Consider the following 13,889-nt stretch of genomic DNA (forward strand, 5'->3'; position numbering starts at 1 on the left):
TCTATTGTACGTATAGTATTAATAATATAATAGTAATTTTACTAATACTCTGTGCTTTTAAAATTGTCAAGCAATTGTCAAAATGGCGAATCGAACTGTAAAGGACGCGAAATCTATTCGCGGTACAAATCCTCAATATTTAATAGAAAAAATCATCAGATCTCGCATATACGATTCGAAATATTGGAAAGAAGAATGTTTCGCTTTAACTGCCGAATTATTAGTGGACAAAGCTATGGAAATACGGTACGTCGGCGGTGTTCATGGAGGATTTATTTACCCTACACCGTTTTTGTGTCTAGTTTTGAAAATGTTACAAATACAACCTGAAAAAGACATTGTTGTAGAATTTATAAAGAATGAAGAGTTCAAATACGTCCGTGCGCTAGGAGCATTTTATATGAGACTCACAGGATCGTCTCTAGATTGTTACAAATATTTGGAACCTCTTTACAACGATAATCGAAAATTGAGGCGACAAAATCGCGAAGGGCAGTTTGAAATTGTGCACATGGACGAGTTTATAGACGAGCTTCTACGTGAGGAACGTTTGTGCGACGTTATTTTACCAAGAATCCAAAAAAGGCATATTCTTGAAGAGAATAATGAGTTGGAACCAAAAGTATCTGCACTGGAAGATGACTTGGATGATGATATGCCTTCAGATGAGGATAATGCAGATACCGAAGCCAAAGAAAATAAAAGGGATAAAGATAGACGAGACAGAGATAGAAAGAGGGACAGGTAAAGTTTCATTAATTTAATGTTCACTCATTAACTATAACTGTCTTATTGATTCAGTAAGTAGCCTTTGTGGCTTGCAATCGCGATGTCCTAGGTTCTAATCCTCTGTCACATTACATTGAGCCTTTCTTTCTATCAAGAAATTTTTCAATACAAATCTCAACTCAGCAGTTGGAAAGTGGTGTTACACCTGACTTCCATTGTTAAGCTATTGATCGTGGCCATAATAATTAATACCACATAGTGATTTTTAAAGAGTTATGCATTACTAGCAGACGCCTATGGCAAATTCAGTTTTTCACAAATTCCCCAGGAACCATGGATTATCCAGGATGAAAAGTCTATGTGTTAATCCAGAGTAAAATCTATTTCATTCCAAATTTCAGCCATATCACTCTGCAGTGTAAAGGAGGAACAAGCACACACTTACACACAAACTTTTGTCTTTATAATATTAGTGTGATCACCCTAAGCCTGTGTATTGTGGATTAAAGCTCCATTTTCCCTTCCCTTTAGAGAGGAAGACCAGACCCATTAGTAAGCCTTTAAAATATCATAGTAGTGATGATAACTCAGATATCAGATTTTTTTTACATAAAATAATTCTTAAATTTAATAACACAATTTTAATCCTTTACAAACTGAATTTCTAAAGATAAGAATCATTTTAAAGGGACCACCATACAAGCACTCTGCAAGGCATATAATATAATACAGCTGAATTAAAAATATATGATTGAGACATAATAGTCAATATTTTATTTTTCTTATTACATTCTGAAATACTGTTATCATAGATCAGTAATAATAATAGATTGTAATTTTTATTTAAAACACTTCATAACTTTTCTCAGTGAGTTTTAAAAAATATTGTTATGTACCTCATAACTTAATACAATAAGCATTTAAATTATAAATTCTAGATCACGAGACCGTGAGCGACGAGAAAAAGATCGCAAAAGGGAACGATCCAGAAGCAGAGAACGTGAAAGAAGAAGAGAAAGGGAGCGTGAGCGAGAGAGGGAACGGGATAGAGAGCGATTACGTGAGAGAGAAAAGGAAAGAAGAGAGCGCCATGAAGTTGATAGGCGGAGGGACAGAGGGCGCTATTAAAATAAGAAATAAATCATTTTTAAACTGTTGTTTTGTTTCTGTTCATTTGGGCCAGTCTGAATATAGTGTTTTTGATAATATTGTTTTTCAGTTAGCATGGGTATGGTGACAGTTGCCTTGTGACGTTCATAGTACATACTATTATAGTGAATCACGGCAAACAAGAGTGAAATGAACTGTCACCGTACCCATGCTATCTGAAATACACTATAGTAGTAGAAATTACAGTATAATTACAGGCCTTTGACATTATACAGGGCATCACTTTGTAGTATGTGTTCCTTGTATGCCCTGTGAAGTATCTAAGTAATTATGTATTTCTTTGTATGGGGTCTGAGGACTTTCTTTTTCCCCCTACAGAAAAAAAATATGTAAGTCTGTTGATTGGCATCTAGCTGAAGACCTGCGTAGTACTTGTTACCGTGAGAATACAGATTATGGTGATAAAGTACAGCCTATGACACTCAAATAGTATGGTTATAATAATGTTAAAAGAATTTTCAAAATCGGTTTAGTATATCCAGAGATTACCCCCTAAAACACCATAAAGTTTACCTCTACACATTAGTATAGATGAATGTTGGTATAATATTAATACAAATATTTATTACTATTAAGTATTTTATTTACAAAATAATTTACATACATTAATTCATTCCTACCTAATTAAAAATCTCACTAAAATATAAAAATTTGCATATTATGCACTGCCTAACAATTTATGATTCAATGCTATACTTACTAAAGTCAAATTCGATTTGGATTAGAGTTTAGAACAATTTTCTACCAAAAAATATTAATAAAAATTAAGGTAAATTACATAATTTTTATTGTTGATAAACATTCCACATCAAGTTTGACTTTGATCAAATTCACTCTTAGATTATATTAACTGCAGTATGTCATAATTTATATTCTTATATAAAACAAAATTCATTTAAGTATTACCTTAAATAATAAAATAATTATTTTATCTATAAATATAATTTATAAGTTGAAATTTCATTGTTATATTATGTGTTAGGCTTTTATTCAGGATGAGCGAAATATCACTAAGGTTTTCTAATTTAATTCAGGAAATATGTTAAAATGTAGATTTAAAATTATTTACTCTTCATTGTATTATGTACATGGAAATTCCATAATGTATTCTTAAGTTACTAGCTGTTGACAGTATGCATTTAACTAATCCAAATGGAATGAATTTATTTATTTTAGCATTGTCCATGAAAAACAGATGAACTCAAATTGCACCAATAACTGACAAAAACCTACAACTTAAAGGTTTTGTAAGTATACATGGAAGTTTCACTCTGAAATTGGTAAATGTTTAAGTTTATAGGTTTATTGATGAACATTGGAAAATGAATCAAATGTTATTTTTTAACCGACTTCAAAAAAGGAGGAGGTTTCTAAATTAAACCATATATATTTTTTTTAAAAATTCAAATTCATATTGTATACTCCAAACAATATTGTACAAGCTCATAATTTATTGCAATAATTCTAATTTTATTAGGTACATGATAACATCTAATTTAGCACACAATTTTTTTTTTTAGTAATTCATTAGGTATATTGAATACTATTACGAGACTGATTTTTTAATTATGATAGACATTTAGAGCACTCACACAGGATGATTGAAAGTGACAATCCGCTATTTCGTCGGAAGTAATCCAACATAAATTAATTTAGCCGTTTATCTATTTCATTATAATGTAAATCACGCTGCTATTTCGTTGGACGCAATCCGACAAATTAAAATAAGTAGCCGTTTATTTATTTTGTTATTATGTAAATCAATTACGAATGTTCAAACGTTCTCAACACTACACTATTTCGTCGGACAATATCCGACAAATTTAAAATGAGTTTGGCTTTTATCTATTTCATCTTTTATTCACTAACGTTAACTAGTTAAAACGTTTTCAACACTCGATATAGTGTTCTTTATTATAACACCGAGGGTAAGCTTGGGCTGAAGGTCAATGGATGCATGATGATTATTCTATCCTCCTCTCTGGTTATTATGCAAATCAATTACGTAGGTTCAAACGTAATCAACACTCCGCTATTTCGCCGGACAACATCCGACAAATTTAAGCTCACCCTCGGTGGTATAATAAAGAACACTATATCGCGGAGTGTTGATAACGAATAATGAATAATAATGAAATAGATAAAAGCCACTTTTATCTATTTCATTATTATTTACTACTAATGCACTAATTTTAGTTTATACGTTCTCAACACTCCGCGATATAGTGTTCTTTATTATACCACCGAGGGTGAGCTTGGGCTAGAAGGTTGGTGCGTGCATGATGAATATCCTTTCTTCTTCCTTCTTTATCCAGTGTAACAGTCGATCGACCGCGCGTATGGCGTGGTCTTTCTCCATGAGCGCGTCAAATGTTACGTACAATTCGAAGCCGTTTGTCACCTGGAATTACAAAGTTTCATCATTATCAGCCTATTTTAACTGGGCCAGCTCTCTACTCCATCCTTACCCCCTTTCCCATGGATGGTTACAGGGGATAGTTTTTAATTTATAGCTTGGCAACTTCGTTCGTAACACTACCGATGCTGCGCGCGGGTCGGGCGTGTAGCGATGAATAAAAAACCCACGGCTGATTTACGACGCAGCATCCAATTGTAATTATTGCCTAGTCTCAATATAAATTATATTTAATTTTTATCCACCTTAGTTACAGAAACCTTTACTCCCATCCCCTCAGACCCTCTCCTCTCGCTGCGAGCAACAACCAGCTCATGACTAAGGGCCCCGCATGGGTTCGAAACTAGTCAGGCGTACTCCGACGTTTTATCATGTTTCATAATCAATTAATATCAATGACACTCACGGTAGTTTAAGTTCTAAAAACTATGTAAATACAATAAGAATTTTTTTGTCTGATGATATACTCACCCACGCCAAAACAGTATTCTCCGAATTCGACCTAAATATCAACTTAGCAGGTGTCGAACTACAATGTATTTGACTACAAAACTTCCTGTAATTCCTCACATAATCTATATCTGATAACTTCTCTATTTTCTTCTCTGTAATATCCCCACCCTCTTTATGTCTAAGCCTGTAATCCTGTAATCTATCCAGACTTATTGGATCTGAAGTAAAGAGCTGTGCAGTTGATTTGCATTTGTACATAAAGTGTCTTATTTCTGGTATGCCGATGTGTTTCAGTGGATTCGTTGTCGGTAGTTCTTTGTTCCTGTTCAATGCGTCGTTTATTGCTACTAAACAGTTCGATCGCCTTAGTTTCTCAGCAATGGTGTGTTTCGCTTGCGACAGTGGGAAGAATGCATCTCTCTGTACGGTCAATAGTAGGAGGCAAGCTTGACAGTCCTCGGAAATGTATGACACGTGACCATGTAGAAAACCTCTGGAAATGAAATATGTTGTGTATTAATATGTCATCATCATATCAGCGGATGGACGTCCACTGCAGGACATAGGCCTTTTGTATGCAGGCACTTCCTAACATCACGATCCTGAGCCGCCTGCATCCAGCGAATCCCGGCGACTCGCTTGATGTCGTCAGTCCACCACTGGTGGGGGGTCGACCTCCACTGCGCTTTCTAGGTCGCCATTCCAGCGCTTTGGGATCCCAACGTCTATCGGCTATGTGCCCCGCCCATTGCCACTTCAGCTTCGCGACTCGTTGAGCTATGTCGGTGACTTTGGTTCTTCTACAGATTTCCTCATTTTTGATTTCATTAATTTTAATTAATATGTACGTTTTAGAAATAACTTTGGACGACTTTTTCGTGTATTGTAGGACTTTTCGCGTACTATTATGTATTCTGTGGTGTTGAGACATACTTACTTATTTTTTATATAAATATAAAATTACTTTTGTTATGAATACAGTAAACTATGTAAATAATATGTTCAAGCGACTAATCCTTTACAAATGAAAAAAACGCTAAAAATATTTGCACAGATTGTCTAAAGAAAACCGGACCCACAATTTCCCGTTAATTTGCATGTGTATGTATAGGTACATTTACGTTGCATTAAACATGATGGAGAGTTCATCTTTAAGACAAACAATCTCCAGTAATTTAATGAAGTTTAATGAATCAAAGTTTGTTTTTCAATACTTACGTAGCATCAAATTTCGGCAGGCATATAGGCGTCCAACTCTCCGCAGTTTTAAAAGACTCCGAACTTCTCACCAAATTGAACAACAAATGTATATCAGATGGATGCAGCGTATACTTCTTCATACGGACCAGAGTTATCAATTGATTTCCAGCTATTAGTATAGCGAATACTAAGTCCCTTATTTTGCTACATGTCGAGGTTATAGCGTTTGTTATGTTCTCTCTAGCCTTTTCAGGTAATGGTAAGCATCTCACAGCACCCAATAAAAACGCAGGGTCCTTTTCCATGAATATGAGCAGGTGGTCTATAAGACGTTCAGCTCCTGAGAGGAGTCTCCTCAAATCGTAATTACGGCGTTGTTCGAATATCCTATTTAGTTGTGTTAAAGTCAACACTGATACAATTTGATTGAATGCGTACCTGGAAATGGAATATGTTTATATGAAGCACTATTTGAATTTTCAGAGGAAATACAAGATATTCTTCATGTAACACTATAAAGTAAACACCTCTCAACTTAGGGCGATCTTCGAATATATCTTAGACTAATATCAGCTGAAATTCCATTCAAGTGTTAATTAGTTAAAGAAAATAAAACATGACCAGTAGAACACCCCTTTTCTCCTCTTGAATTGTGTTAGAATTCAGACACAAATTGGGAACTATCAAAAGTCGAGTGATTGTACCAAGACAGTTAAATTTAAATTCATAAAAGTTGAAAGTTCAATAAGTCTAAAGCTATAAGGATAATACGATGGCGACTTTTTTTAAAACTCAGACTCTGTACCATAGCATATGAAAACACACAATCTCCAAATTGTACAACAAATTTTAGTAGTCTGTAACTAAATAATGCAAGAAGTTAGTAAATTTTTTCTCCAAACTGATGGGTTTTTTAAAATTCTGGTCAAGCTATTTTTTACAGATCACTTACGTTAATTGAAGAACCAGTTGTGTTTCACTTTCATTTGACTTGGATACAGCAACCAGTATCAGAGGTCCCTTGACAAGGAAGATGGCCTTGCAATCCTTGGTGCTGATAGATCTCAAGATATCCTGGTTTTGCTCCTCCACAACACTCACTAGGGCCTGTATAACACCACACAAACCTGCGAGTTTGTCTTCATTACCATATCTGAATGTGGAAATAATTATATAAGCTTAGAAACCTGTTTTGTTCCTGTTTTCCTCAAATTAGTTGGAAATTAAAGTATTTTACTGTTAGTAGTGGGAATCAAACCACAAACTCTGGGAGATGAATCTAGCCTCTTTACTGTCAAACTATAGAGGCATTAGAACAGCATGGTGGGTTTATGTCACAAATCCTCAATTTATCATCATCAGTCTGTATCCTTTCACAGCTAGACTTAGGCCTTTCTTAGAGCACACAACCACACATGATCTCCTCCTCATTCAGCCACTTCTTTATGTTGTTGAACAATCTGACTGGAGGGTGTCTGTCCTACACTGTGCTTACTGGTATGTGATCTTCACTCCAGAACACATCTGCCCCAATGGTCATGTGTTTTGCAACATATATGGCCTGCCCACACAGTTTGCTAATCCTCCTCCTAAATCGGCTATGATGATTAATTTATAACAGAGAAAAAACCTATTTGTACTTTAGACATTAGAGATAGGCTGATAATAACTGTGATGATTATGTATGCAATGTGTACCTTGAATAGATAGGTTTTCCTGCCGAGCTCAATATAAATACATGTTTTTCTTTGTTGACTAATTCCGGTGACCGTAAATATTCATCTCTTTCACATTCTGTGTCTTCACCATTTTGTTCTGTTAGGTTCGAACTGCTTGCTGACCCTGATATTGAGTCCTGTAATGGAATAGAAACATTTTGATACAAATATAGATTAGGATACCAAATTTAGCATTTAGTTCTTAGTGTGGAAGAGAGAAATACTCCAAGCAGATTTTGAGGAGTGACGCCGGTATAAGAATTAGAGGTCCCTTAACAATGCACATCTCCTTTACTGCCCATTTTTCCTGTCCTACTAAATTTAGTACAAGACTGCTAGTGCAGAGACTTGATTTAGAGATTTACTTTATATTTACAAGCACTTTGAATAGTAAAGTCAAGTCTGCCAGTGAATAGTAATAGTTTAGAATACAGTTTTTACTGAGACGAGCTATCACAAAAGACATCCACAAAAAATACAATTAATAATAACAGTTTAGAACTCTGCACTATTATGCACAATAGAAAGCAGATTAATTTATAAAAATCTTTGTATTTGTCAAATTTACTTATTAAAAATGATTTAGTAAGTATCCACCCACATAATTAATCCAAATTCACAACAAAAACTAATAAGTGTAAAAACATTTGGTCAATACACAGGTACAAAATAAACGTTTATATTATACACTACGTAGTAACGGTACCTCTGGTGACTCATTGTACTCCTAATGAAGTAAATCAACCACCAAATCATAATTTCAATGTAAAAAGAAGCTTACATCTTTACTTTGCAAGTTATCGCTTGATTTAGTTTCTCGAAGTGTTTCCTTTGAACTTTCGCCAATTTCACTTTGAATCTCACTTATGGTACTGGATTTTGCTGCCAAAGTGTTCCTTTCCTCAAGACTGGAGCTCATTTCAGAAGCAAACTCTTCAAATGAGTCCGTTGGGTTTAATATGCTGTCGGTACACGCGCCTGGTTCGATATCGTCAGTGACATTTTCTGGATTTGCGGTGGATGGAATATTCTTCGAAGTGGATGCCATTGAAACACTTAATTTTTTATATTTTCTTACAAATTAGATCACTGCAAAACGCTACTGCATCAATATCAATATTTTTTTGGAAATTGACATTGACATTTGACATTTGACAATAGAGTGAATGTCAATGTCGCTGCTGTCACTTTTGGGGTTTGAACCTTCCTCTATGGTTTGGACAGACTATGTAATCTCCGACTACAGAATGGATGTAGTCGAAGTTTATTTATTCAGCCAACAACAAATACATTTCAAATTTAAATAGATTTGTCACTAAAAAATAACAGTACATTTAAAAAATTCAATTAAATAAAATATTTATAATCGAAGTCTTAGGTCGAAATTATATAAATTTTATATATTTTATATAAAATTTGGAATAAGAGACAAGAAAATTAAGTACCATTTTGTAAAAAATACTGTGATTTTTTCCAAAGTTTTTTATTATTTAGGTATTCAATTATTTACACAAAAAAGCCTAAAAACTGATCACGGATAATGAGTGGCTAGCAACGTAATTAAAATATTATGATATTAATAGCCTAATGATGAAGATGATGATATTAACTATAGGTAAATTTTACTGGGTAATTCCTTCCAATTAAAATCTTATGACATATAAAGTTGGCAGATTTCGGTCCCAAATAATAAATATTGGTCGAAGCCGGAATTTCACGGAAACTTAGTAATAAATATCCATGCCCTGCGCTTCAATTGGAGTGCGCGAAAATCGCTTTCCGCCATGCGTCTTGCAGGCGACGGAGTGGAAAGCGAAGATAACACTAAAATGTAGACGTTTTATTCACTCTTCGGATAACTTGCCACTTACTGGCTTACTTCCTCAATTTGGTAGTCACCTACGAGTAGGTATGATACACTAATACGAGTATTATACCTAAAGAAGAAAGAGTCAATTGTTAAATTGAATTTGAGAAATAAATGAAAGCCTACATTAAGTATAGGCCATATTTTATCCACGTATTCCTATGGGAATAGAAACTACGCGGGTGAATATTATGAAATATTTATTACGTACCTACCTACTTACTTGTCACAAATAGTGAAGGAAAAACATCGTGAGGAAACCTGCATACCTAAGAATTTTCTTAATTCTCTACGTGTGTGAAGATCCGCATCGGGCCAGCATGGTGAACTGTTGGCCTAACCCCTATAATACTGAGAGGGGACTCGTGCTCAGCAGTGAGACGAATATGGCTTGATAATGATGATGATGATTACCTATCTATCGAGTTCGAGACTAGCTAGGCTATTCTGTAACTTTTTATTTTTAACCGACTTCCAAAAAGGAGGAGGTTCTACGTTCGGCTGTATGTATGTTTTTTTTTTTTTTTTTTTTTTTTTTTTTTTTTTTTTTTTTTTATTATGTATGTCCAGCGATAATTCCGTCATTTGTTGACCGATTTTGAAAATTCTTTTTTTGTTTTGAAGGGTTTGATTCCAGGGTGGTCCCATTTTTTTCATGTCAGGATCTGATGATGGCATCCTGGAGAAATCGAGGGGAACTTTCGAAAATCGTAAAGACGGCTAGTGCGTTTGTTAGTGTTTCCATAAGGTATTTTAAACCACTACAATTTTATGAAGGTCTGGAGTTGGTCTGATGATGGAGCCGATACACAGACGATGGAACTCGTCAACGATTTACAGCAGATACCTTTTGTTTGGACTTGATTTATTTGTATTGATGAGAACTTTCCACCTAGATGGGTTGTGACTGTATTAAGGGTCTGATGATGAAGACGAAGGAGAGTTAAGAGAACTACTCAACAGTTCACAGTAGCTACCTTGTGTTTGGACTTGATACATTTGTATTGATGAGAACTTTCCACCTAGATGGGTTGTGACTGTATTAGGGGTCTGGTGATGAAGATGAAGGATAGTTAAGGGAACTCCTCGACGGTTCACAGTAGCTACCTTGTGTTTGGACTTGATAAATTTGTATTGATGAGAACTTACCACCTAGATGGATTGTGACTGTATTAAGGGTCTGGTGATGAAGACTAAGGACAGTGAAGAGTACTCCTCGACGGTTCACAGTAGCTACCTTGTGTTTGGACTTGATAAATTTGTATTGATGAGAACTTTCCACCTAGAAGGATTGTGACTGTATTAAGGGTCTGGTGATGAAGACGAGGGACAGTGAAGAGAACTCCTCGACGGTTCACAGTAGCTACCTTGTGTTTGGACTTGATAAATTTGTATTGATGAGAACTTTCCACCTAGATGGATTGTGACTGTATTAAGGGTCTGATGATGAAAACGAGGGACAGTGAAGAGAACTCCTCGACGGTTCACAGTAGCTACCTTGTGTTTGGACTTGATAAATTTGTATTGATGAGAACTTTCCACTTAGATAGGTTGTAACTGTACACACGCAGTGGGTATACTAACACTAAAAATAAAAAAATAAAAATTTTAATAAAAAATTATTCAACCGACTTCCAACTCAAAATATAACTTTAACTAAAAAGCAAAAAATAACATCCTACCTATGTGCTACCTTCTGATCAGTTTGAAGGCGGTGCCAATCCAGTGTCGTGTTTTAATTAAAGCTGTTTCTGGAATAACCACAGAAATTTTGTAGTTTAAACGTATTTATTTAAAACATCACTGGCTTGGCACCGCCTTCAAACTGATCAGAAGGTAGCACATAGGTAGGATGTTATTTTTTGCTTTTTAGTTAAAGTTATATTTTGAGTTGGAAGTCGGTTGAATAATTTTTTATTAAAATTTTTATTCTAAACTCACAAGTGCGAGTTTCGAATTCACCTCGATCTCTCTCTGATTAACACGATACTATACATTGAGAAAGATAGCGATGAATTCGAAAACGTCGTTAGAGAATAGTCGTGCTGGGTCAGGCTATAAAACATTGGGATTATCTTTTTTACTAATATGACTATGGTTTTTTTTTTAATTTTTTTTTTATTCACTACAAGTTAGCTCTTGACTACAATCTCATCTGATGGTAAGTGATGATGCAATCTAAGATGGAAGCAGGTTAACTTATTAGGAGTAGGATGAAATCCACACCCCTTTCGTTTTCTACACGACATCGTACCGGAACGCTAAATCGCTTGGCGGTACGTCTTTGTCGGTAGGGTGGTATCTAACTAGCCACGGCCGAAGCCTCCCACCAGCTAGCTACTGAGATAAACCGTGGACAAACAGATATAGACACTATAAGGTATAGCTGTTAACAACGGAAAAAAGGAAGATTCGTTTCTATTGTAATATCTAAACAAAACAAAGTCTGTACGTACTTCGTACAACAAATAAATCATGTGCGAAATGATATTTATGTACAAAACAGCAATAAAGTTTCACTAAAGCCAAAAAAAGCGCCAATTTTATATAGAGGAGCAAATAAATCAATCACGCTACGCCATCATTCTTCTCGAACGGCGATGTCATGCTGGGAACAGCGTCAATAAATTCGTGTTATTGAATAACTTCTAAAGTAATAGCAGATTAAATTTACTGAGAATAGCTTTTAATTATCGTCGTCGCCGATTTTAGGGTTCCGTTACCAAAGGGTAAAATGGTACCCTATTAGTAATAGGGTACCATTTTACCCTGGCTCAGTCCAGAAAAGGCGAATTCGCGATTCTCTCGCGCGTATTACGTGCGACCGTTGCCTCCACAAGGTTCGTACCAACGCGCGAGCATTTGGGGAGGAATTCAGTACGAAACATAGAGTTCGCGCGTTAACTGGACGCAACAAAGCGTCCCTACTATCTCGAAGCAATACGCGCGAATCAAGCGCCTCGACGCGCGCTTGATTCGCGGGTCTAGCATAGTGCACGCGATTTACGCGCGTATTTAGAATTCGCGCGATGCTTGTGGACGTATTGATGTCTAGTACTTCGACAACGCGCGTATGAATTCGCGCGATGCGATTCGCGACGAATTCGCCCAGGACAAGGACTGTCCTTGTCCAGAAGGACTCCTTCTCCTCCTCTGCTGTCCGCCCGACCGTCCGTCCGCTCGTCTATCCGTCCATCTGTCACCAAGTTACATCTCATGAACTGTGATAGGTAGACGGTTTATAATATTTCACAGATTATTTAATTACAACACAAGAAGAAAAAGTACAGTACAAAAGTAGAATACATAAGGCGGCCTTATCGCTACGTGGCGAGTACTTCCAAGCTACCTTGGGTTTAGGAAATAGAAACGATAATGTATTTTTTAAGTTCTTGCCTACATTTATTTTACCGTTATAACAACAATAATTATAATAAATTATAAATAAATTCGATTTCTTAGAATTATTATAATTATCATAAATATAATAATTATTACTTATAAAATTAATAATTATTAAAAATATGTAATTTCAATCAATTTATAATTTACCTATACTCTGGTCAAGTTAAATACCGAAACTATCATCGTAGATCACTCTATATATTGTTGATAACCGTATGAAAATCTATCCAGTAGCTTTTGAGGTTATCGCGCACAGAAAGACTGACAGACAGACGTGGTGGAGGATTTTTTATATTATTATGTATATTTATTACTTACATACCTATACTCTGCCGCGTAGACACCGTCACGCTGCCAGTCGCGTTAGTGTTTTTGTGCAATAATGTTTTGTGTTGTAATTATTGTTTTTATAAATTGTTTAGTGGGCAAGGAGATCATGTCGGCCAGGGAAGGTGTCTTTTCATTCTGAAAGGATCCTTTAAACCAACTCTCAAGGTCACAAGTCCTGGGACCTGCTCGAGTTGTTTCCTCTACCACAAAATAATAGTACAATAATTGTCGATGCTACCCGACGTGTCACACTATTCCGATTTTATTGAAGGGTTTCGCGTGGGCGACGCCGCGGGCGTCTGCTAGTCAAAAATATCTTCCAAAAATCAGTTATTAAATATATTATAATGGGAAGGTCCTTTACAAATATTATTTTGCTTGTTTGCCGGCGGCGGAGTCTTTGTTTGTGCCGGAATCCTTCATTACGAATTATTTAAATATCCAATATCCTTTCGACCCTTTGTCCAAATACACTGCTATTGCTATGATTATATTTTGTTCCTTTATTTACGTTGACAACGCAGAAAATGACTTTGTAACCTTAGATGAGAGGAAAACCAAGCTGCCATCTTTAAGATTTCTTTTAAACATGCTAAATGGC

General features: G+C 35.6%; 2 protein-coding genes across 2 annotated transcripts; one reads left to right on the forward strand and one right to left on the reverse strand.

Annotated features, from left to right (window-relative positions):
* The first annotated feature begins 66 nt into the window (after positions 1 to 66).
* Positions 67 to 1,885, forward strand: LOC112044392 (pre-mRNA-splicing factor 38). The gene is made up of 2 exons (XM_024080222.2): positions 67 to 744; positions 1,668 to 1,885. Exons 1-2 carry the CDS (start codon positions 83 to 85, stop codon positions 1,855 to 1,857), a joined length of 852 nt encoding a protein of 283 aa, XP_023935990.1. The 5' UTR covers positions 67 to 82; the 3' UTR covers positions 1,858 to 1,885.
* A 985-nt stretch (positions 1,886 to 2,870) lies between these two features.
* On the reverse strand, positions 2,871 to 8,822 carry LOC112044408 (protein SAND). The gene is made up of 6 exons (XM_024080249.2): positions 8,468 to 8,822; positions 7,666 to 7,823; positions 6,921 to 7,121; positions 5,987 to 6,406; positions 4,787 to 5,261; positions 2,871 to 4,300 (listed from the first exon to the last, which is right to left on the reverse strand). The coding sequence occupies exons 1-6, from the start codon at positions 8,732 to 8,734 to the stop codon at positions 4,160 to 4,162; spliced, it is 1,662 nt and encodes a 553-aa protein (XP_023936017.2). The 5' UTR covers positions 8,735 to 8,822; the 3' UTR covers positions 2,871 to 4,159.
* Between the last annotated feature and the right edge of the window lie 5,067 nt (positions 8,823 to 13,889).

Source organism: Bicyclus anynana, chromosome 2, assembly GCF_947172395.1.
Source record: "Bicyclus anynana chromosome 2, ilBicAnyn1.1, whole genome shotgun sequence".
NCBI classification, from domain to species: Eukaryota; Metazoa; Arthropoda; class Insecta; order Lepidoptera; family Nymphalidae; genus Bicyclus; species Bicyclus anynana.